General features: G+C 32.4%; 1 protein-coding gene and 1 long non-coding RNA gene across 17 annotated transcripts in view; one reads left to right on the top strand and one right to left on the bottom strand.

Annotated features, from left to right (window-relative positions):
- The window catches only part of Patronin (calmodulin-regulated spectrin-associated protein patronin), a 48,070-nt gene that overhangs the window by 16,654 nt on the left and 8,531 nt on the right, over positions 1-22,885 (bottom strand). For 9 of the 16 annotated variants that reach the window (XM_076414792.1, XM_076414794.1, XM_076414798.1 and 6 more), the window contains exons 2-12: positions 19,910-20,005; positions 12,000-12,218; positions 10,820-11,053; positions 10,515-10,765; positions 10,363-10,457; positions 7,411-7,536; positions 3,967-4,163; positions 3,698-3,913; positions 2,292-2,589; positions 1,994-2,237; positions 443-560 (exon numbers count right to left, since the gene is read on the bottom strand). In XM_076414792.1, coding sequence (XP_076270907.1) covers positions 443-560; positions 1,994-2,237; positions 2,292-2,589; positions 3,698-3,913; positions 3,967-4,163; positions 7,411-7,536; positions 10,363-10,457; positions 10,515-10,765; positions 10,820-11,053; positions 12,000-12,218; positions 19,910-20,005 — 2,094 coding nt within the window. The remainder of the gene's footprint in view (positions 1-442; positions 561-1,993; positions 2,238-2,291; positions 2,590-3,697; positions 3,914-3,966; positions 4,164-7,410; positions 7,537-10,362; positions 10,458-10,514; positions 10,766-10,819; positions 11,054-11,999; positions 12,219-19,909; positions 20,006-22,885) is intronic. The other 7 variants (XM_076414797.1, XM_076414805.1, XM_076414809.1 and 4 more) reach the window with 1 other exon arrangement.
- LOC143202920 (uncharacterized) lies at positions 17,307-17,941 on the top strand. Its single transcript, XR_013007247.1, has 4 exons — positions 17,307-17,436; positions 17,496-17,595; positions 17,661-17,740; positions 17,802-17,941. It is a non-coding gene; the product is annotated as an uncharacterized LOC143202920 (long non-coding RNA).

Below are 22,885 nucleotides of genomic sequence, written 5' to 3'. Positions count from 1 at the left end.
ATCAACATTACCATATATTTATTTAGTAAAGGTGAAGTTAACGAATAGAGACCGAAAAATCACAGCTAACACAAAATAATCACATGCATACAAAATAAAAACAGTTTCCTATAAACGTAAAAAATGCATTATAGCAACAACAACAAGACTAACACATAAATGTTACTATGCTATAATGATTTTACCTATTTCTATGTGTATTATGTGCTTTAAGAAAAGAAACGGAATAAAAGGGCGATGATAACGTAATGAGAATTAATCGGCGAGATCTTACCGACTCTGCCAGCTACGAAACAAATATTTAGTTTACTCCATTTGGTTTAGTCAGGTAGTAGATTACATAGAAATAGAATTTTAGTTATAACACACATACATATTCGCAAGCCTGGGTGCACAAAATTACAGGTTCCCTAGGTCGTGGACAACACAGCATGTCACTTACTTTTGCCACGGCTTGAAGGAAAGCGGCCTTTCCCACTTTCTGTCTCTGTTTGTTCATAGCCACCTCCATTCGTCTCTTCTCGCTTTCTATATGACGACGTTTTTCTTCCAACCTTAATCTGCAGGTAGTAATAATTTTTGATACTCCTTAATCACATTGAAGACAATGTACTACCAGTATGACTTACTTTTTACAGATTTTTTTCTTCGAGCTCGAAATTATGTTTGTTATATTATCACGGTTTTTTACGGTTTCGAAATATATTTACTGAAAAATCTATAAAGATTAAGTCATACATCTAATATATAGAATTTCATTAGATTTTAAGTAAGATTCAGAATTAATTTATGTTATATTTCATTGAGCAATGCTGTAGCTAGATTTATATCATACTGTATACTATACTTTACTTTTATTGTGTTATTGTATTGAATTATAGAAATAATATTCCTCTGAATATTTAATATGTCAAATTGAGAGTCAAAAAATACTCTTTTCATAACATTTTAGTTTATCGAATTAAAAAAATTAAATGCTATAAAAGTACGGTCGAACATTTTTGGTCATCCAAGAATACGATTGAAAAACATATGAAAAAGGGCAAGGAACACGGACAGTAATAAAGTAGTGCCAGACCTATTGGATTTTTACATTTCGAAAGCCATCTCATTAAATCAAATACAAATCTAGTGCTTGTACGAACTATCATCTGATCACACTCCAATGTTGTTAACACTAGACGCGACAAATCTGGACAAAACAAAGAAGCCTAATCTTACTAACAAATGTACTAACTGGGATAGCTTTAGACTTATAATGCAGGAACAAATCAGTTTAAACGTAAAATTCAAAGATATAGACGATCTTGAGTAGCACAAGAAAAATAATTGAACAAATTCGGTTTACTGCAAAAGAAGCTATCCCGACATCAAGAGAGAAATCACAATATGAGGTTAATTACCCCCCTGATATTAGGAAATGATAAAAAAGATGAAAAGCTAGAAAAGTATGGCACAGAACCAGAAATACTGTAGACAAAACAATATTTAATATAATTAGTAATCAGACAAATCAAAAGATTAAAAAATATAAACAGATTTGCTTCGAAAAATCCGTATGTGAATTAGGCCCGCGGGCAAAGATTGCTGACTATGGAAAGCTACTGGGAGATTTAAAATTATTAGAGTACCGCCTATTAAAAATGATTGAAATGAATGGGTTCGATGCAACGATGAAAAAGCTGAATTATTCGCAGAATATTTAGCTAACGTATTCCAATCAACAGAACAGTAGTAAATGTAAATTAAGCCTGTATTAAGCATACTTAATGTAAGATATAATTAATAAAAAAAAAAACATAAAAATGGGTTTGTACTGCATTTTCATTTTAATTCATAAAATAAGTCGAAGCCCTGTAAGGGAGTCGAATATTGGAAAATCTCAGAATATATAAATCAGATGCGGCCAAAAACAGAACAACCAAACACAGTAAAGCCTTAAATTGTACAAAATCAATTCACACTCTTTAAGCTAATAAAGATAATTGCTTACCTAATATCGTTTAATTCTGAAGACATGACATTTCCAGTACCAGTAGTTTCAGCACCATTACTTGTACTCTCTTGAGATTGGATGTTGTTGACCTGTTGCTGCCAGGTGGTGGTGTTGGGCAAGGCGGCAAACGAGGTTTTCTTCTCGCTGCCGTTGGTACTACTTAATTTGTTCAAAAAACTTGATTTTGAGGGATGCTCTTCTCGATCGTTCATATACACTAAGTGTATACCTTTATTTTCTCCTAAACAGGAAACCAATTGCATTCTAAACTTAACGCGACGTTACGTTATCATACCTATAATCTTTTGTTTTCCTAGGTCGGCGAAACTCATCCGATTGCCTGCGTCACCGTCTACCAGATCCTTCAGGGTAACTTCTTTGTCGGAACTGTTCTTCAAAGTGATATCGCCGCTGCTCATTTGCCTTCTAAACTTCACCTTCTCAGAACCGTCGTCTTGTTTCTCTTCACAGCCATTATCGTATCCCAATTGGAATGAGCCCCGTGCGTCTTGCAACGTGGAACGCACGGGTGTGTTTTCCACGGCTACCGGGAAATTGGGCGCGGAAATTTTTCTACCTACGTGCACCGTCATCTGAAACGAAATATTAATTTATTTGTCGGTAAGTTTTATTTGTAATTCCTAATTTCAACATTCTGATTTTCAAGTTAATAGCTATAATTGAATTCAACTAAATGTACTCCTTAAGATAGTTGAACAATTACATTTTGGAGCAAAAAAAAAATTCATTGTAGATATCCAACAAGCTGCTTGGAATAATACTCCAGAAATTAGGAGCACAATTAAAGGAATTAATTATCCGAAGGAAATCAAAGAAATGGTAGTTGAAAAACGAAAGTTACGAAGAATATGGCAACAAAATAGAACGTCTGAAAATAAAAATACTTTAAACAAAATACCCCAACGAATGAAAAGGTAAGTATTGCAAATTAAAAACAAATCCATAAATAACTATCTGAGAAATCTAGCAGGAATGATGACAAGGAAACAGATTATTTGCCCTCGAAAGGCACCAAATACATAAAACGACCATGTCTACACAGTCCACCTAAAGTGACCTACGTGGAAATTGAGCACGCAGCAATCAAGAAAAAGCTGAAGAATTTGCTGGCCATTTAGAAAAAACCTTCAAACGAAATAAAATTGATATTGAGTATAATTTGCCGAACATAGAATGTGAAACTTCAACGATTCAACTAGTGATGCTGAAAGAAGTAAGTAAAATTATTAAGGTTAACATTAATCCAAAGAAATCAGCAGATTATGGAGTAATAATAGGACAACTGCTGCAAAAACTACCAAGAAAGGCAATTATAAAACTCATCAACTTGATCAATGCAGCATTTCGACTAAAAAATATCCCAGACGTTTGGAAGGTGGCTGAAATTATCATGATCCCAAAACCTGGAAAATCACCAAATGTTGTTTATAGTATGTTTAGCTATATTCTTAGATGTGGCACAAGCCTTTTATAATCTGTTTCCTTGTCATCATTCCTGTTAGATTTATATATATATACATATATATATATATATATATATATATATATATATATATATATATATATATATATATATATATATATATATATATATATATATTTTGATATTTATTCGTTATACATAAGATCACATGATATCTATGTGATATATATTTTAATTATTAAAATAAACAAACTAACCTCTTTATCTGGATTCCTCCCGATAAAATTAATATTATCCTGACTGCCTCCGAAATTCTCTATGGTGAGTTGGGAATCATCAGTCATAGAATTTCTCCGGCTCCTCCTTCCCGCAAAACTAGTTTTCCTATGTTCGTCCCAATTACTCGGTTTACCAGCAGCTATTTCGCCTCTTTCATCGGCTTTGCTATCGTTATTCTGTTTCTCTTTGCTGACCTGAAGTATAACTCGACGTTATGATCCTCGCGACACTGTCGCGTCGGTCTTACCTTTAACCTGGCTGGTATTAACGGTTCTTCACTGACTACCGAGCGCAGAGTTGGTACTCCTCGTCCTCTATGCACCACAAAAGATTCATCGGATCCCCTCCGTAGGCTGTCCTCGCTAAATTCAGACGCCAACGTTTGCTGACTCTGTTGCAACGAATTGGATTTCTTCAGGGGTACGTGGATGGGCGTCTTCGATACTAAACAGGGTAACATAATATAACCAACTGTTCAAATTGCCGTATAAACCGTTCGAGAGGCACATGCAAACGGCACGAGAAAAACAACCGAAAACTTGAATGAATATGTTGTTAATTTTGGTTATTCAGTGATAAAAGCCACACGCAGATGTCCAGCCTGAAAGACGATAAATAAAGAACTACCGAAGAGATAAAAAAAGAGGTAAAGGCATGCTGAATGCTAAAATAAAACTAAAAAGCAGTTACTCTACATCGTTTTTATAGTATTGTATTAGGTGAGGTGAAGGAAATTAGTTGACTACTGATGATTTATATTTTTTTTTGATTTTGTTCTCTAGTAATAAGTTTGTCGTTTTTATACACTGCCTGTCAAGCATGTTTATTTTATGAACCCTCTAATGATGGCATAAAGATTAATTAAAGTCAAATCTATTTTAGAAGACAGTTAAACTTACTCCTGGATTTTATTTGATCTTACAAATGTTCCCATCCGATGTTATTGGTTTATTTGAGCCAGTGTGATTAGGCACACAGTTTTACACGGGATCTATTATTTATTTATTATTTTATTACTAATTTTGATACTATAGCCCTTCCAATAAAACAGCCAATGTACGTCATCAACACCGTCGAACATATTACCAAATTCAGTTTATAAAAACGTAAAATCCCTTTTAAACTCGGAGCATTTTTCTTGCTCATTTTAATAATTAGGATTACTCTAGTTAAAAAAGAGAGGTACTGGTACTGGTGGACACCGTTGTCGAATGTCAATGTAAAAATAATAAAACAACTTCAACCTACAAACTATTGTGGCTGTTTAATTAACTGTAGCTTAAGCCCTTCGATAAATATGTAATAGATGTACTATAATGTTGAAATAAATTATATTTTATAACGTTATTTTTTTAAAGAAAACTTAAAATTGGTGCGGCAACGTTGCATTATAAATTTTGATGACGTGCACTGGCTGTTTCATTGAAGGGACCATATTCGAGAATGAGACGAATATAGTATTACTACGTATTAGTAAAAAACTACGTATATCTAGTGTATATTTGACAGACAGTGTACTAAACATTTACTTCACAATGTAAGCTTACACGTTCGAAAACATTTCGGTAATAAAGTTACACAACGGAAATGTATATTTATTTTTAAGAGTTTACTAATTTCCTGGAACAAACACGAAGGATAGTTTAAAACTCTACAGTCTATTAGATAGTTATGTAGCCCACATTGTGTCAAATATAAAATAATGGAGCCATAATTTAGATGGCCCGTTCAAACAATAGTGCAATTTTTCGTTTCGATTTCGTCATCTCCATTTGGCAAGAAGGCCAGTGCTCAGTGAGATGACGAGACACCATAATTCGTACGTAAATGGGATCTATTACTAGTGAACAAAGTTGGTTAATCACTCAATTACCTTACCCATGCGGTGACTAAACTAATCGATGGTACGGTGGTAAGAAAATAATATAACTAAATAAGGAAACAAAAAAATGATCGACATTCTCTAATGGTTTTAAGACGTCGCCCTAATCTTCAGTCGTATATACAGCGCTGCTCTCTTGTCATCACTCACGGAGAAAAAATGTAGCAATATTTTACGAACATACGCACACACATACAGAAAATACGTAACGCAAACAAAGAAACAATATTAGTCATAGACCAATGTCAAGATCAACGACAGTCGACTAACACGAATCCGTGGCCTTTAGAAATTTCAAAAAAAAAACTATTTCGTTTATTGTTATTTATTCAAAAAAATGAAAACTATGCATTTCATTAGTAAAATCATCAAGCCTATAAATTATTTTTATAGGATTTTTAAAATTTGAAGCTTTATTTTGAAAAGTCTCTACAATGTATTTTATTCAAAGTATTGTCCGTCGATAACCGCTAGTTTTTCCCATCTTTCAGGCAATTTGCGGATTCTATGTCGAAAGAACGATGTATCTTTTGAGGCTATCCACGAATCGGAATCGGCGAACTTTTTGGTATCTTCATAAGTGAAGCGTTGCTCAGACAGGCCATGACTTATATGTCGGAACAAGTAGTAATCGGAAGGAGCAAGATCTGGATAATACAGCGGTTTGGGTAGCACTTCCCATTTTAATGCTTCCATGTATGTTTTCACTGGTTTTGTAACATGTGGTCAAATGTTATCATTATGAAGAATAACATTTCTGTGTCTTTACTCAAACGCATCAAGTGTAGTCGATAGCGATGATGATTTAACTATATTTTAGCAACTCATATGAAGCTGATCCCACCAAACGGAGAGCATTAGCTTGGAACGATGGATATGCTGTTAATGTTGATGCATGACCTGGTGGTTCAAACTTTTGGATTATTCCCATGTTCTTCAAGCGATCAGAAAAGGCTTCTTGTGTTACTCCCAATAATTCTGCATATTCTTCTTGAGTTTTACACGGATCATCATCAAGCTATTCCTTCAAATCTTCGTCTTCAAATTTTTTTGGATGTCCAGAAGACTCCTTGTCTTCGGTATCAAAATAACCACTTTTAAAACGCCGAAACCAGTATTCACATGTTGACATCGATGTAGCATGGTTGCCATAAACTTCACTCAACACCGATGATCCTCAGTCGCTTTTTTGAGCTATAAAAATGTAAAACTTCCCGCAAATACGATTTACACTCGGTACAAATTCAAACATTTTCAACGCACTGAACACAATTTTTGTTTATATTTCGACAAAAATCAAAGCCTGATAGTGAGGCTTTAACATGAATTTGGTTACAAATGTACCTGATTCAATACACAGTAACACCTTCTTGTAAATCCTTTAAAATTAATTTATATAGGCCTGATAGTTAAATTAATTTAAATAGTTGTGAAGTTTGTACTTTTCATTATATCGAATTTTCATAAAACATTTTAAAGGTAATGAAGCAGGATTAAACAATTAGAAAATATTAGTATAATATTAGGAATAATTTAATTAGAGAATATATGGAGAATCAGCAAATAAATGTATGGCAATAATGAACGTAAAATACTGAAAAACAAACACATAAGGGCGAGTTAAGTTATATTTCCTGCTCGTTTTATTATTACTATTACACTTGATTCAATATTCAAGAATATTAATAGTGGATAATAATCCGTTTAAATTATTAGATAGTTTAAATAGACAGATTGACTAGTCAGTCATTGACATCTACAAGTAGAGACGCAGAGACTGTATATTGACCGTTCATCTGGACGTTTTACCTTGGAAGGCGTTAGAGCTAGCCGCACCATCTAACCCACTTCTTAGGTCTGGTATGGGCGTCACGATCGGATGTAGCAAATTGCGCTTATGCACAACACCGTGAGCATTACGTGCCGGAAAGCCCTCTGTGGCACACACGAAAAAACGAAATCACTTTTTGATAATCTTTAACTTAAATAATTGTTACTAATGTCCGGGTATAAGCTTGAGAACGGTCGCAAATTAAAAATCCGAAACGTAGTTGATCAATTACACAAATCTACACAACTATATATATATATATATATATATATATATATATATAAAGACGTTACTAAATGTATTATTGTAACACAACGCGCATATACTTAAAAAACATCTATTATTACATATTATAACGTATTACACAATTCAGATCAAAATAAGACAGAAAATAAGTGACGATGCACAACAATACGAGTCAAATACAGAACGCGAATGAGCCTTATAATAATCTCCTTTGCCGTAGAGATTGTTTTTTAGCCGGAACAATGTTAAAAAATTACGGCGAACCAATATATTTCTCGTTCCAGATCAACGGACAGGAACGACTACTGCGAACACCGCAAATGGTTGAGAAGAAGAAGAACGAAATAATAAAAGAACACCAATCATACTAATTAAATAGAATCGTAACAAGCACAATTATTCTCCGACACTTCAAACATCTGGCATCGCACAATCTAAACCAAATTACCTAATACACTTCGGCGAGAAACCGTTCGAGGACGGCAATCAGCACTCCTCGCGATGGTACCATCCGATCTGGCCAAATTTACGTCTCTCGGTCTTTTTTTCGATCCAATTCGCTCGACAGAACAAGACCGACGATCGCGCTTTATTTCGAACAGAAAAGGTCGTCAACATTGTATAATTATTTATTTATTTATGGGATTCGTTGATTTTTATGTCGCCGATGTTTTTTTATAGGCCTGGTCAATCCTGATACTTTATGGAGAAGTATAATTCGCAGGTATCTATGTAGGTCAGAGTAAAATTGCCGCGACGAGACGAGAATATTAAAGTATATATTCTTTAACACGAGTGTTCAACTTAATTTTATTTTTCCATAATCTAATTCGTGAATGTGAACTATATAGTTTCATTAATCCATTAATAGTGAAACATATTCAACAAATGCTATATATAAAACAAAGGTAAAAGAACTAATAATCATTCACAGCGGCGACTAACTGTCAATGAATTTCCGTTCCCTAAACGTTTGAAATAATCAAACATTAAAACGACAATATTTAATCAACACTGCATATCTATCGTGTTTATTTATCTGAATTGATTCAACTTATGTTCACTCTTTAGTCATTTAAATCAAACAACAATTAAGCTTGATAAAAAATGGTTATCAACATTAAATAATTATTTATTTACGGTATTTGTTCTTTATTATATCATCTGCAATTAATTCGTCTGCGAAATCTTACTGTTTTATGGTGAAGGTGATAGGTAGGACAGGTATATTAAAAGTAATTAATGTCTATATTAACAGAATAATGATTATTATTGCTAATCATTCAAATTAGGCGGTAATTTATGAAAGAAACCTGTTTAAATAAATAAGGGAATTATTCTCTGTTGCTATACCCTATTGAATAATCCTTACCAACAAGATACCACCACCACATAGTTGGGTCTTTACTTCTACCACCACCACCACCACCACCATTCAAAAATAAATACACCCAAAAGAAAGGCAACGAAAAATATACAAAGCAAAATAGGCATAAGTACGAAAGTTAAATACACATTAAAAATATATCTTATGTACAACGATTGTCATATTCAAACACAAGTATATTTCAATAACCCCCCGTATTATTTATAATACAATATTTCCAGGTAACTTTCGGAACCCTGAAAGTGTGCGCGACGATAGTAGACTAAAAAATCCATACGCCCGATGCGGTGGTTAGGAGAAGGTGAAATGCAAATGTGTGAGGTCTGTATTTCGTTCAAAGTTCACGGTAGGTCATTTATAATTTCATCGGACTTTCGTGTTGTATAAATCAGAGTGATTAGTAACAACAATGTGTATTTTAATTGTTAAGAAATGTCTTTTCAGTTTTTGTTAAAAAGAATGTATCACAAAGAACACCCCCAGAAAAGTAAAAGAAATGATTTAAATCCAATACATATTATATGAGCTTCATTCATTGGTCTCGGACAGCTACTCCAGTTAAATCAATATTATGAACAGAAGAGTAGTGTATATTTATTGTAATTTAATCATAGTTTATTTTTAACAACATAGTGTTACAAATCACCCTTAACATAATTCTTAAAAAGACATTTTCAGAGCAAAAATAAAATATTACAACATTTTTCCCTAATACAGTTGGATACAAAATCTCTCCCAAAGAGTCACATTAATAGGTTACCAAAGAGTAGATATATGACACAATTTTAATACCACTACAGTAGGAAATAAGTACTTTTACAAAAGGCACAAAAGCAAAATAATTATATAGCAGATCTTTTATTTTATAATTCATGTTCTTTCCAAACAAAAGACAAATGGTAAAATAGTTGAACTAAAATAAGCTTAACCACATCAATGCAACATATAGTTTGTTATATTTTTAACAATAAATTATAATAAATTAAAAAGCATTTAGCTGTATTTTTAGGAAATAAAAATAACAATTCTAGATAAATTAATTACTCTTTTGAATAGAAGATGAATCTGCAATATTAATTACAGTTAATTGCTCGTTGCATTTTGCACAAATCATTGGGAAAACACTAGAGTTGGCTAATTTCGGTAATTTGACATTTGTGTGATCAATGAGAAAGAATGTACCCATACTGCAGTACACCGAGGAGAGCTATTTAAGCCAGACAAACAAAATACAAAGCAAAAACAAAATCGAAAGAAAGCGAAGATTCGTATGGCGTTAGGTGAGTTTCCTACTTACCGCTGTTAATTTTGTCACGCACACAACTGGCTGGATGGATTTCCATAACGTTAAACAAATCGGCCAAGAAAACGAGTAAATTTAGCTTCATATATCTAAAACAAGCCGTCGACGTTAAACGGGACAAACTGAAATTGCCTCGGGAATCTTACTCTCTTAAGTAAGCGACGTCTTCTACTTGAAGATGGAATATGAAGGCCGGCAGGCAGCGCTGGCAGAAATCTCTGACCAGCCGGAGATTGTGTAAGCTATCCTGAACAGATGGCACTGGAGATATTTGGATTTTCGCCCAATGCAGCTCGTCGGGGCAGTAGTAAGAGACTAGGGCAGCCAAGCCAACACCATCGCAGAGATCCTTGAGATCGCGGCAGTTGGGGAACTCGGGTGGTTTCAGTCGAAACCCCTTCATATTGAGGTAATATCAGTATATTTCCAACGCAGAGAATATAAAACTTACATCACCACCACCTTTGATGACAGGTTCCTCACAATTCCTCTCCACTCGATCTGTTAGGGCATTGCAAGCATGCTGCACCCAGAGCAGGACGCCCTGCTCGTGACTAGACGGCGTAGCTGATGAGACGTTTCTTCCATGACTGAAGCGTTGCACTGCTGCCAATATTCTATCATTGGTAAGAACTTCCTTGGCGTAGAGAAGCATTATGGACTCGACGACAGCCATGTGGGCTCCCTTAAAGGTGAACAAACCAAATTTAGCTTCCTAGGTTTTATGCAAATATGTTTACTATTTGGTTTTAGTTATTATGTTGTAAAATAAGAATACTACCTATATATGTAGCTGGTTAAAGTCAAATTTGGTGTGAAGGCTTTTGATGCACTATTAATAAATAATACATTCACAATAATACTGAATGGTATGTTAATAATAATAGTTGTTAAATTACTGAATCACACAAAAAACAGTACAATTTGACTAATTTTTTTTATAAAAGATGGTGTTATTGTTGTTTTATTTTTTGTTTCATTATTGAATCAATAACATATTGAATTGAATATATATATATATATATATATATATATATATATATATATATATATATATATATATATATATATATATATATATATATATATATTCATGTTATGGCTGAAATACTGGCCCCCAGAGAGCTTTGTTTATGTATCTGAACAAAAATTAATATGAATGTAACTAAAGAGGATGATTGATTCGTTCATCATCATGAATGAAACTTGGATAGTACATGGGGCCAGATCATAATTTAAAACTGGAAATTAAGGAGAGCTGTGAACCCAGTACTTCATCTCTGGAATAAATTAGGATCGAAAATGTGTTTTTATTTGCATCAGTTGCAAAAAAATTATTCGTAGATCACATCCAAACTGTCAGAATAATAAACTTTTCAAATAGCTGGACACAAAAATGTGTGAGAAAAGCTGGTGAACAGAAAAAAATATTCCATGAAACTGAAGAAATTAAACTGAAGTTTATAGAGTAATATATATTATATTTAAAATAATATAACCAAGATTTTACTATATCTTATACAAAACGTATTGATTGTTCCATATATTTCTGAACTAATTTGATAAATCGGCAACAATGTGGTCAACGATCAAACAACTTGCCAAGACCAAACTTGAAACAATATCTTTACCATTCTCAAAGGGTTAGTTTGTATTAATGTGGTTTCAGTCAACTGGGAACCATCCCCAGGCTCAACCACATACGACCCCTTCCTGGACAACGTCTGTAGGATGGCCCAGTGGTTGAGGTTATGATAATTGGGATCCGAGTAGATGTTGGCCAGTGCCCGACAATAGATCTCCGCATTTGCCAGGCCGCCCACGATCTGCGGTTTGAGATGTTCCTGATTCTGAAACGAAAAGAGAATTAAGGTCAGCAAAAATCCAATTAATACAAAAATATTTTATGTATATTGAAGGTATATATAATTCGTCTAAATTCTTCCACATACATTTGAGAAAAGAGTTAATATAAAATTACGCAGTATACTATAATAAATAGTCAATTTACGAAAAAGATATAATCTATCTAATAAAACAGGCAATGCACGTCATCAAAATTTCTGACGTCAACACGTCGTAATGTTGCCGAATTAACTTTGGTTTACAATGTTTTCCTGTTTGTAATCTCTAATTATTATCACTAATGTTTTATATATAGTCAGTCCATTCAAATTTTTTTTAGTAATGCGTCATGGATATTTGTGACGTCGAAACATTATAACGTTGCCGCATCAACTCTGAGTTTTAGTTCAGTTTGGCTTTGACATACAAGAAAATTCTAATCTAAATAAAATAATTGAACAAAAAAGTTATTAAATATAATTTATTTTAACACTATAGTATATCTGAAAACTATAGTTAATTATAAAACCACAATAATTTAAGGGTAAAAGTTAAAACCTCTTAACACTATTTCATTAGAATATTTTGCATACGTCCGACAAACGGACGGCGACCGGTTGTCAGACCACAAAATTATTCAAAATATTAGTTATTATTACTACAGATTAAAAACCGACAAACGTTATTTTAGCCCTTGATTATTTTGATAAAATTTAAATCGCTCCGTAATATATCATATCATTTCGTTTGAAAATGCCGAAAACAATAGATAGTCAGGGTCACAAATTGATTGCAGCTTTAATAAAATATTTCGAAAAGGAACGAGATAATGGAGGGGGGGACTTTTGCCTATAATTTCCGTTAGAGAGGTAATTAATTATTGATGATATAGTCCCTACAATTTTATTGAAAATGTTTTTTTAGCGGGTTGCTGCCGTTAAATATTAGCGTGAGTACTGTGAATAACATCGCTTACAAAATGAAGAATAATACATTAGACTCACCCAAGAAAACCCGTCTGCATTCAAAGTGGGTGACGAATCTTGACTATCTTGATATTGGCTCCATTTGAGACCAAATATACGATATAGAAATATACGAAATGTATAAGAACAGTAAGTAGACAAACTATTTTAACGATATAAAAATAATTAAAAAAATTATTTTAAAGAAAATTGTCTATCTGGAAAATATACATAAAAGAGTTAAACATGCAGCTTTTTGAGGGATGTAAGACATCCTTTCATATACTCTTACAGGGCATAGGTGTAAAGACGGTGATGTAAAGATAACCCTCGGAGAGGTTTAATGGAACTTCCAGACATTGCCTTAAAACGATTCAATTTTTAAAGGCATAAAATAAGACCAAGTGAGATAAACTATTTGAATTTGTGTATTTTGATGAAACCTGAATTATTCAAAATGGTTCATTGTGGCACTCTTGTGGCACAAAAAAAGTGTAAAGACAACAAAATTGATGGAAAAAGGTAAAAGTTACAATAGCATTCGATTAGGTTTTGTTGGTCATTATATTTATTAATAATTAATTGCCGGTCGAGAAGGATATTCCATCAAAAACTGTTTGGATATGTGGAAATAAGCATTGTCAACCATCGGTTTCCTTCGGTTTGGATCAACTCGATAAGACATACAGAGGAAGTAATTGATAAATGGTGGTATCGTGAACATATTTTACGCAGATTAAAAATTAACAGTTTAGTGACTGAATTGGACAGTTAGTCGGAAAGTGAAAGCGACTGAAGGAAACTTTCAGGATATGTGATAATGCTGTACAATGCTGTAAATTCCTGAGACAGAGTGATGAGAGTGGAAACAACTAAAGTTATGAAATGGCGTGAAAGATTTGTGTGCATAGTTATGATTGCAATTGTTCAAAATTAAACATGAGCATTAGATTAGAACATATGAGGAGAGAATGAATACCCAAATAGTAGCAGAAGAAATAAAATATACAGTAATACCAAGATGACTTGACAAGTAAACACCAGAAACAAGAACTAAACGTACAAAGGTAAATATGCTCTCGAATGAAAGTAAAATACGTTTCTCAGATATACAATTGTTAATTAGGTGGATTAGGCCTCCAGGGGGATACGACTACATAAAAAAACGGGTGGCGTGGAAAAGAGTTCAACGTAAACAAAACAAATCTAACCTACAAACTATTATACATGTATTAGATGTACTATAATGTTAAAATAAACACATTACAAACAAGGCGATATTTTAATAATAGCATTTTTGCGAATATATTACGAGAATATAACATAAATCAATATCGACGACAAAAAAGTCAATAATTCATAGTAATAATTTTTCTGGAGAAAATAGCATTAGTACAATTATTTCCTTTCGAGAGAGAACCGCCCAGAACCAGGCATTAACCATTAATTTTAATGGTAGATTTCAAGCGGTCTGCATGGTTTTAACATTTTTGTAGCAGAAGCGCACTGACCGTAATCATGTAGCAGAAATCGACGATGGGTCTGATCACTGAGCCGTGTAATAGCTATCATCTACCGGGACGGATGCAAACTTTCAATTTCTAATATAATATAATATAAAGATGTAAAATTATGTTTCACTGGGGCCAGATAATAAGACTTTTCAAATAAAAAAGTTAAATAACGAAAAATAATCGAAATAAATAGCCAGAACTTCAACAGAGTTAAAGCAGGAAAATATGGATGTTGCAGAATGGCATGAATAGACTTTTTGATAAAAAAATTCAACGCCCAATTTTACACTGTTACCTATACACAATCACAGACATAAACCAGCAGCTATGGTATCAGGGGGGTTCGAACTTGCAATCATTGCTTCCGTAGAAGGATCATGCTGCTCTTAAATTCCAAGTATTTCCAAACCGACTGTATCATTAAATTATTAGATTCAAATATATCTTAAAGCATAAAATAATATATATTGCCATATAAATTTCTGTTTTTTTTTGGAGGCAGATTTTCAATTTTTCCATGCATAAAATATGATTTACTTTCATCACCGATCACAATTCAATGTTTGCAACTCACTCGTTCTTAAATCGAATTGAACTGAAAAAAGTGTAACGTTATAATTCATAACATCCATATTATTAAAAGATAAAACCTAAATATCACTTAAACGGTTGACAGTTGTTTCATTATTTAAAATAGTTTTGTGGAGAATTTGGGGGGAATTAGCAATTTTTCTCTCCAATTTGGAAAATTTGATAAATTGACGACATTGGCAATCCTGTTTAGCCGTTTAGTATAATAAAAAATGTTTTCTACAAGTATTGATTTCTTTGTAATATTACTGGAGATTTTTACAGGTAGTAAAAACTACTATATTTTTTATTTATGGCTTATAACAAGAATTATCCAACGTAACATCGCCTACCAATATTTTATTTAGATTTAGTATCACACCTAATAAGTACAAAATAAAAATAAAGATTACAATACATCATTTAAACATGTAGCCGAAAATAAAAAAGCAGACGAAGTGAAAACCAAATAGGAAATGGAGAAACGCTTTATTATACGTCGTCAGAGTAATAACGTGTTTTTATCGAATATTTTTATTCAATTATTTCATTCGAACCACTGCCTACATGTCAACGTAAACGGATATTTACGGGCACAATAAATAACACGTCGACGTTCCTAGAGAAGGAATCTAGTCGCACTTGGTTGACCAGTAATGTACGTGGGTTGTTCAAGAAGTATCTGTGGCGACGTCTTTTTTTATTGTCGTTGGCCGCCGGCAAACTTCGGCGATTTCCGCCTGATTTTACGACGTTGCCATTCACAAGCGATCGGGAAGTAGAATCCAATCAATTACGGCAGCCATTTGACCGTGGCACTGGTAAGAGCTTTAGTACCTTTGGATTGTTCATATATATATATATATATATATATATATATATATATATATATATATATATATATATAAATGTATAGTTTGTTTCTTGCTGTACCGTTCATATTTTAATTATAAATAATAGACAGTAATGGATAATACTGGACTTGTGAATACGAGGGTCACTATTTATATTTCAGGAATAGGCATGTCACCTATTGTGAGATTAAGGCATCCCTAAGCATTATTTCCACCAGCATATATGCGATTTTACATGAACACTTAGCTGTGTGAAAGTTATGTTCGCGTTGGATCCCACACGATTTGACAAGTTATTGTGCTAAGAGTGACACTACTATTGTTATTTTCAAAACAATATATCAAAAACAATTTCGTGTTTTAAATAAATAGTGTTCAAGCGTAGCAATGGCTTCAAAAGTGTTGGTTTGTTGATTTCAAACGTGGTAGTAGAGACACCGATGATGCAGAACGCAGTGGACATCGTAAAGATATCAAAAGAACGTGCTGGTTTCATATTGTATGAGCATTTGACTATGAGAAAGCTGGGTGTCGCGTTTGCTCATTGTTGATTTAAAACAAGAACGTGTTGATGATTCTGAGCAGTATTTGGCCATGTTTAAACGTAACAAACCGGAATATATGTGACATTGCATTCAAAAATTTGATGACGTGCATTGGCTGTTTTATTGCAATGACTATATAGACTTTGGAGAAAGATTTAGAATAACGTATTTATGTATAAAAAGGTATTTTCGTCAAATGAAGAAATAATGTGTAACTTGCTGTGGTGATTTAGCATCAGCGACTGAATAATAAAAAATAGGTCAAACGGACATCGAGCGTCCTCATTGAAAAATCCGGTATAATGAAAATAATAGAAATCTTACATCAAAAATAAATTACTTTCGTTATAATGTTTCATCGGAACCACGCCGAAATATCATTAAAACTAGTGAATAATAAATAGGACCAAAATAAGGACCTTCAAAGACGCGACTCTATGGAAAAAAAACACTCAATATTAAATTTAATTGCACGGCTGGTTATCTAAATTTATAATTGATCTCCTGACATGGACCGAACCCACATAATACATTTCGAATTTTATTTTCCATTTTATAAAATCAGCAAACGGTAAATGGTTTAGCCGTATGCGCATCCTGTCTGTGTCTTAAATCCACGTTATTTTTAAAACTTACCGAACAGCCGGACTGTATAAGCTTCGGATTATGGCTTGCAATACGAGTATCTAGACAAGGTTAAGAACGTACAGGGCAGACGATAAGGAACTGTCGATAACAGCAACGGCCTTTTTCTGTTATTTACAAATAGAAATATGTACGTATGTTGTAGAATGCGATTAAAACGGCACTAGACATTCTAAGAAATTGTTTTAGTGTCTGGTGACGACAGTCCAATAAAATCTTGGAACGCACTGGCTATATTTGCGCCCACTTCGTGATTTCGGACTAATACGAATTGACAGATTTGCCATAGGTAGAAGTGTGGTTATGTTTATATATTAACCGTAAGGAAAATATTTCTTTTACTTGGTATTTTAGAAGTTTTGTTCGTGATTGTACAAACTCAATAAGTCAAAAAAATCATTTATATTTAATATTGCAGTATTTGTAACGTAAAGGTAACATCATAGTATTATTGAATGTGTACATGTTCGGTGCAATTGTGTATATTTGTCATAGGTAAAAAATATTTTGTTGAGGGTCTGATGAATTCAATCATGGATGAAGACCACCCATATATTATACAAGTAAACGGCACCCATATAGTAAATAAAAGGAATATGGATTTAACCATAACATTAATTAAGGATGACAAGAACACTAGGTTTCCAGTTGTATTTTTTTTTGAGACCAATCGAATAGATCAGCAAGTTCAGGAAGTATTGTTAGGTATTCTTTAAAACTTGTAACATTTTCCTTACATAAACTATTACATCTTTAGATGAAAATTAAAAAAGGATTCAACAAATGCTTGATATTTTGTATTTTATCAGTGATGTTCACTTAAAATATTTTAATCCCCATTAGGCCGTAAGTAATATTTTAAGTTGGTGTAACAAGAAGCTGATGAAATTATAAGTATATGCTTTTATTATTGTAATAATAATGAATAAACATGAGGGCTCACTGTTCATGGAAGAATGAAAGGGATTAACACAAATATGGCTATTGAATCATAATTTATTGAAAACACATGTACTAAAAAGGCAAGGTACTATGACAGTTGAAGAGCTACTGAATTTAATGGATAATTTTCTAACAATTACTAAGGCAGGATGATTATTAACCTATCAGAGGGCTGAAAAAGCTAAGATGACTATATAATTAATGTTGATTAGCAGGATTCCGCTTATTTGAAATAGAACTCCAAGATAAAACATAAAAAAATAATGTTGGTTTTAGTCAAATATGTGAGGATAGCTGTAGTGTGTAAGATTTGTGAGCATCTATATGTTTATAATTGCTATGAATATGCAATGTCTGTGGAGATAGGAGATGAAAGGATACTGAGTCCATTGTAGATGATATAGCAAGTGCATTAGGGGAGAGTGTGTTCAATAAAAATAAAATAAAAGAACCCTACACCATACAACTATTGTGGGTGTATAATTAAGTGTAATCCTTAAATGTCTAATTATATGAGATGACGAGTAAAAATATGTATTACATGTCACTACTATAATGTTCAATAAATTCGTTGTGCTTATTGTTTTTGTTTTATTATTTTACACTTCTATAAAATATTATTTTTAATAATAAATAATTAGCTTTATATTTGTTCTATCTTCTGGTATCTCTGGTGACCTGATCTATTTATATTATAAGGGTCTCGTTTAAAGTAAGGTGACATTGAACCGCCAGTAACACTGGGCTTTTTCAGTTAGTACTAACCTTCATAAAATTTCATGATATTCTATTCATAAGTTTGTGAGTTATTGTGCTAAGAGTGGCACTAGTTTTATTTCAAACTTTACAAAGTTTTAACTTTACACTGCTTCTTGATCGGAAAAATGCCGTTCAAGAGAAGCAATGGCTTGAAAAGTGTTATAAGGACTCCGCTCCATCAGAAATAACAATAAAACGTTGGTTTCCTGACTTTAAACGTGGTCGTGGGGACACCGATGATGCATAAAGCAGTGGACGTCTAAATGAAGTGAAGTGACCAAAAACAAGAACGTGTTGATGAATCTGAGAAGTGTTTGGCCATGTTTAAACGTAACAAACCGAAATTTGACGTGACGATGGATGAAACATGGCAATTTATACCAATTACAGTGTCAAACGACTAAATATCACATTAGAGATGTTAATTGAGAAGTTAGAAACGGAATTAAATTATATAACTAATTTTTATAATAACGCTCAACACACAAACGGCATTTTAGAAAAAGTGTATATAAAATACATATACGTAGGAAACTTCTAATATTTGGATGTTTTTAAAGATGACTGAATTCAAGTGAGTCACAATTCTTTTGTAATATTAGTTATTTGTTCATATCTAATATCGTCAAAATAATAAATAGGAAAATACAGTGACCCTTAAAACTGTTAATAAAAGAAATAAAATTAGCTGAATATATTAAACGGTAAAATAGCTAATTTAACACAATTACTAATTAAACCTAAATGTACGTTAGTCATAACAAAAGTTACAATATAGCCATCTATATGTATAATTTTGGGTAGTTGTTCCAAGGTAAACGGCAAAGACTGAAAAGGACAAATCAACCAATCTTTTACAATAAACCGCACAAAAAGATTAAGAATGCCAATTTAAAACTTACCTCATGATCTTTATAAAATGGTTCTCGAATATTTTCAGGAACTTTGTTGTTGAACGCTTTAGATAAAAGCCATTTTATGGAGGCCCTTTGTTTAGCCTGTAACAAATGAGTGTATTAATTAAAATAATTTAACTAATAAATAGGCATCAATTAATTGATTGAACTCTGAAATTAAGAAAAAAACCGACCAACTACGCGAAAAAATATTTTGTGGACTTTTAATCGAAACGCCAGATATTCATAAAATTTTGACACATTCACATTCATTCGTTTAACACTTAAGACTACTGGATCAGGTTAAAAATTTTTGAATGTTGCATCTTTTAAAGATATCTACAAATTCATCGATTTTTGTCACCATTATATAATATGCAGTGGTATTCACAGTAGGTTAGAATTTTTTAATAGTTTCCATAGAGCAAAATCACCCGCATTTTTACTTCAATAACGACAGTATTTCTTTGGAGATATAAACGTAAAAAAATCAATTTATAGTAATTTAATTCAGTTTAATCTCTCAATCCCACAACTTCATACTATACATTGATATTTCACTATACTCTTCTAGACCAAATTCACACATTTAAAATCATCAAATAATTCTTGATATATCTTTTTTTCTCAGGGCATTGTGTCAATTTATTTGGGCATATAATGTCTATTTTAATAATTTTAAGAACCATTAAATTGTGAAGATCCGACCGTTTCGGAATTGTTCGATTTATTACGTAAATGATTGACGCGTAACCGGTAAGCGCACCATATGAATTATATGCCGGCGGAAGTGGCAATATATGCAGATACACGCTTCTGAGTCTATCAATTGAATAATTAACAAAATACAATAATCAGTATTCTAGAATCGATTATTACTTCTACTATATAATGCGAACAAGTAAAAACAATCGGTAAGTTTGTTGTCGTTAACGTTACTGACGGATACACGAACATAATAATTTTGTTGTCATTTGTAATAATAATGGGGGGTAATTTTTAGATATGTATTTACTAAAATTAATTAAAAATATATTTAACAAAATTGCAAAAAAATGCCAACTATTTACTTAGCCCACTTTTATTATATATGACAATACCGTCGAACCGTGCTATTCAAAGAACTGAATGAAGATTATAGCTTTCCCAGCCTAAAGGAATGCAACCTCTTGAAATGCCGCCAGTGACCATTTATATAAAAATTCCAATTTAATTAGGCATTTTAGCATTAGGCTATTTAGATTAAAAGGTTTTTTTAACTAAAAGTAACTTGTTTATAATTAAAAATTACAAATTACCATGGCTGTAACTATTTATCTGTTACCATAACTACACGTCAAAGATGACGTCGAAAATGTATAAAAATGGAAAAAAATCGTTTTAAACTGAAACTGGATTTTTCCTTCTCATTTTATCCTAGTTAAAAAAATATACGTCGGAACATGTACCAAATTAAATCAGTCTATAAAAGTTTAATTGGATTAAATGGATCATGTTGCCAAATGTCTGTAAAATTCTTCAAAACATTAGTGGTAGTAACTAGAGATTATAAATCGGCAAACGTTGTAAACCAAAAGTAAAATTTGATGCGGCAATATTGCGACGTGTTGACGTCCTACATTTTGATGATGTATATCAGCTGTTTTATTGGGCGAGCCATATATACAAGCCGACCTTATTTTTGGTACAGGCTTCAGCTCCAAATAATATGCCGGGGAAAAAGTAATTTCGGTTCAATTAATCAAAGCATATTCTGGAAATAAAGGTTGCGTAAGATTAATTAAATAGAATAGTATTTTGTACAGGACATCACTTAATGAAGTGATTTTCTACATGACATGTATATATAGTCTACTCAAAGTTTTTTTAGTAATCCGTCGTGGATATTTGTAAATTTAACATTTAACATTCATATTGGGAATTTAACAAAACAAAGGGTTAAAATAATGTTTGCTGGTTTATAACTTGTAATAATTATAACTAATATTTTGAATAATTTAGGGTACATCTGACAACCGAGCGGCAACCAGCTGTCAAACGTACGCAAAATTCTTGAAAGCAATAATGATAAGAGTTTTAACTCTTACCTAATAGTTATTGTGGCTGTATGTTTAACTGTAGTTTTTAGATATAGTATAATGTTAAAATAAATTATGTTTGATAACATTTTTGTACAATTATTTTATTTAGATTAGAATTTTGTTGTACGTCAAAGCCAAACTGAACTAAAACTCAGAGTTGATGCGGCAACATTGTAATGTTTCGACGTCACAAATATCCACAACGCATTACTAAAAAAACTTTGAATATATATATAATATATATAGAATATATATATACTTATTGACTATTGGGCAGATTGTGCAACCACTAAGAGTAGTAATAAAAAATAGATTCCAATATAGAAAAACATCAATAAAATACGTATTATATTTATCTATACGCGTAGCCCGTCTATCCAATCAATATCAAATTGAAACTCAAAATAACCCATTACTAATGCCATTTATATCCAAATTAAAATTAAATAGAAAATGTTTTATTTCAATTAGTGAAAACGCAATTTTGCATCGACGCTATTAGAATGAATACTATTTTGACACGAGAACTTTCCAATATGTTCTTGTTATTCCCCGCATTGTTCAGTTTTTTTGGAGACTTTTTATTAAACTGACGTTAGAACACGGTAACTAGTGTTGACGATAATCGATATACCTCAAACATTTGCTGATACCAAATGTTTTTTTACTCTCTTGTTTTATCAATCTTTTTTAAAACTGTTTATTTTCAACTTTCCGGAGATAATTTCTAATTCATGTTGCATTTACCGATATATCGACACATTTCGGCCTCCCTAGATCAGTTTCTCTTGATCTGCCAAATACAGCACGTTTTACTTTTAATATATCACTATAATATAATATCTACTTCATATTCTACTTCAAGAAACCTAATTTTTAATATCGATATTTTAATTTGAAA

Source organism: Rhynchophorus ferrugineus, unplaced genomic scaffold (genome assembly GCF_030347505.1).
Source record: "Rhynchophorus ferrugineus isolate W39M unplaced genomic scaffold, kcgeb_rfMv2 rfM9, whole genome shotgun sequence".
Lineage (NCBI taxonomy): Eukaryota > Metazoa > Arthropoda > Insecta > Coleoptera > Curculionidae > Rhynchophorus > Rhynchophorus ferrugineus.
The sequence above is the reverse complement of the archived record's forward strand: the minus strand, read 5'-3'. Positions and strand labels throughout refer to the sequence as shown.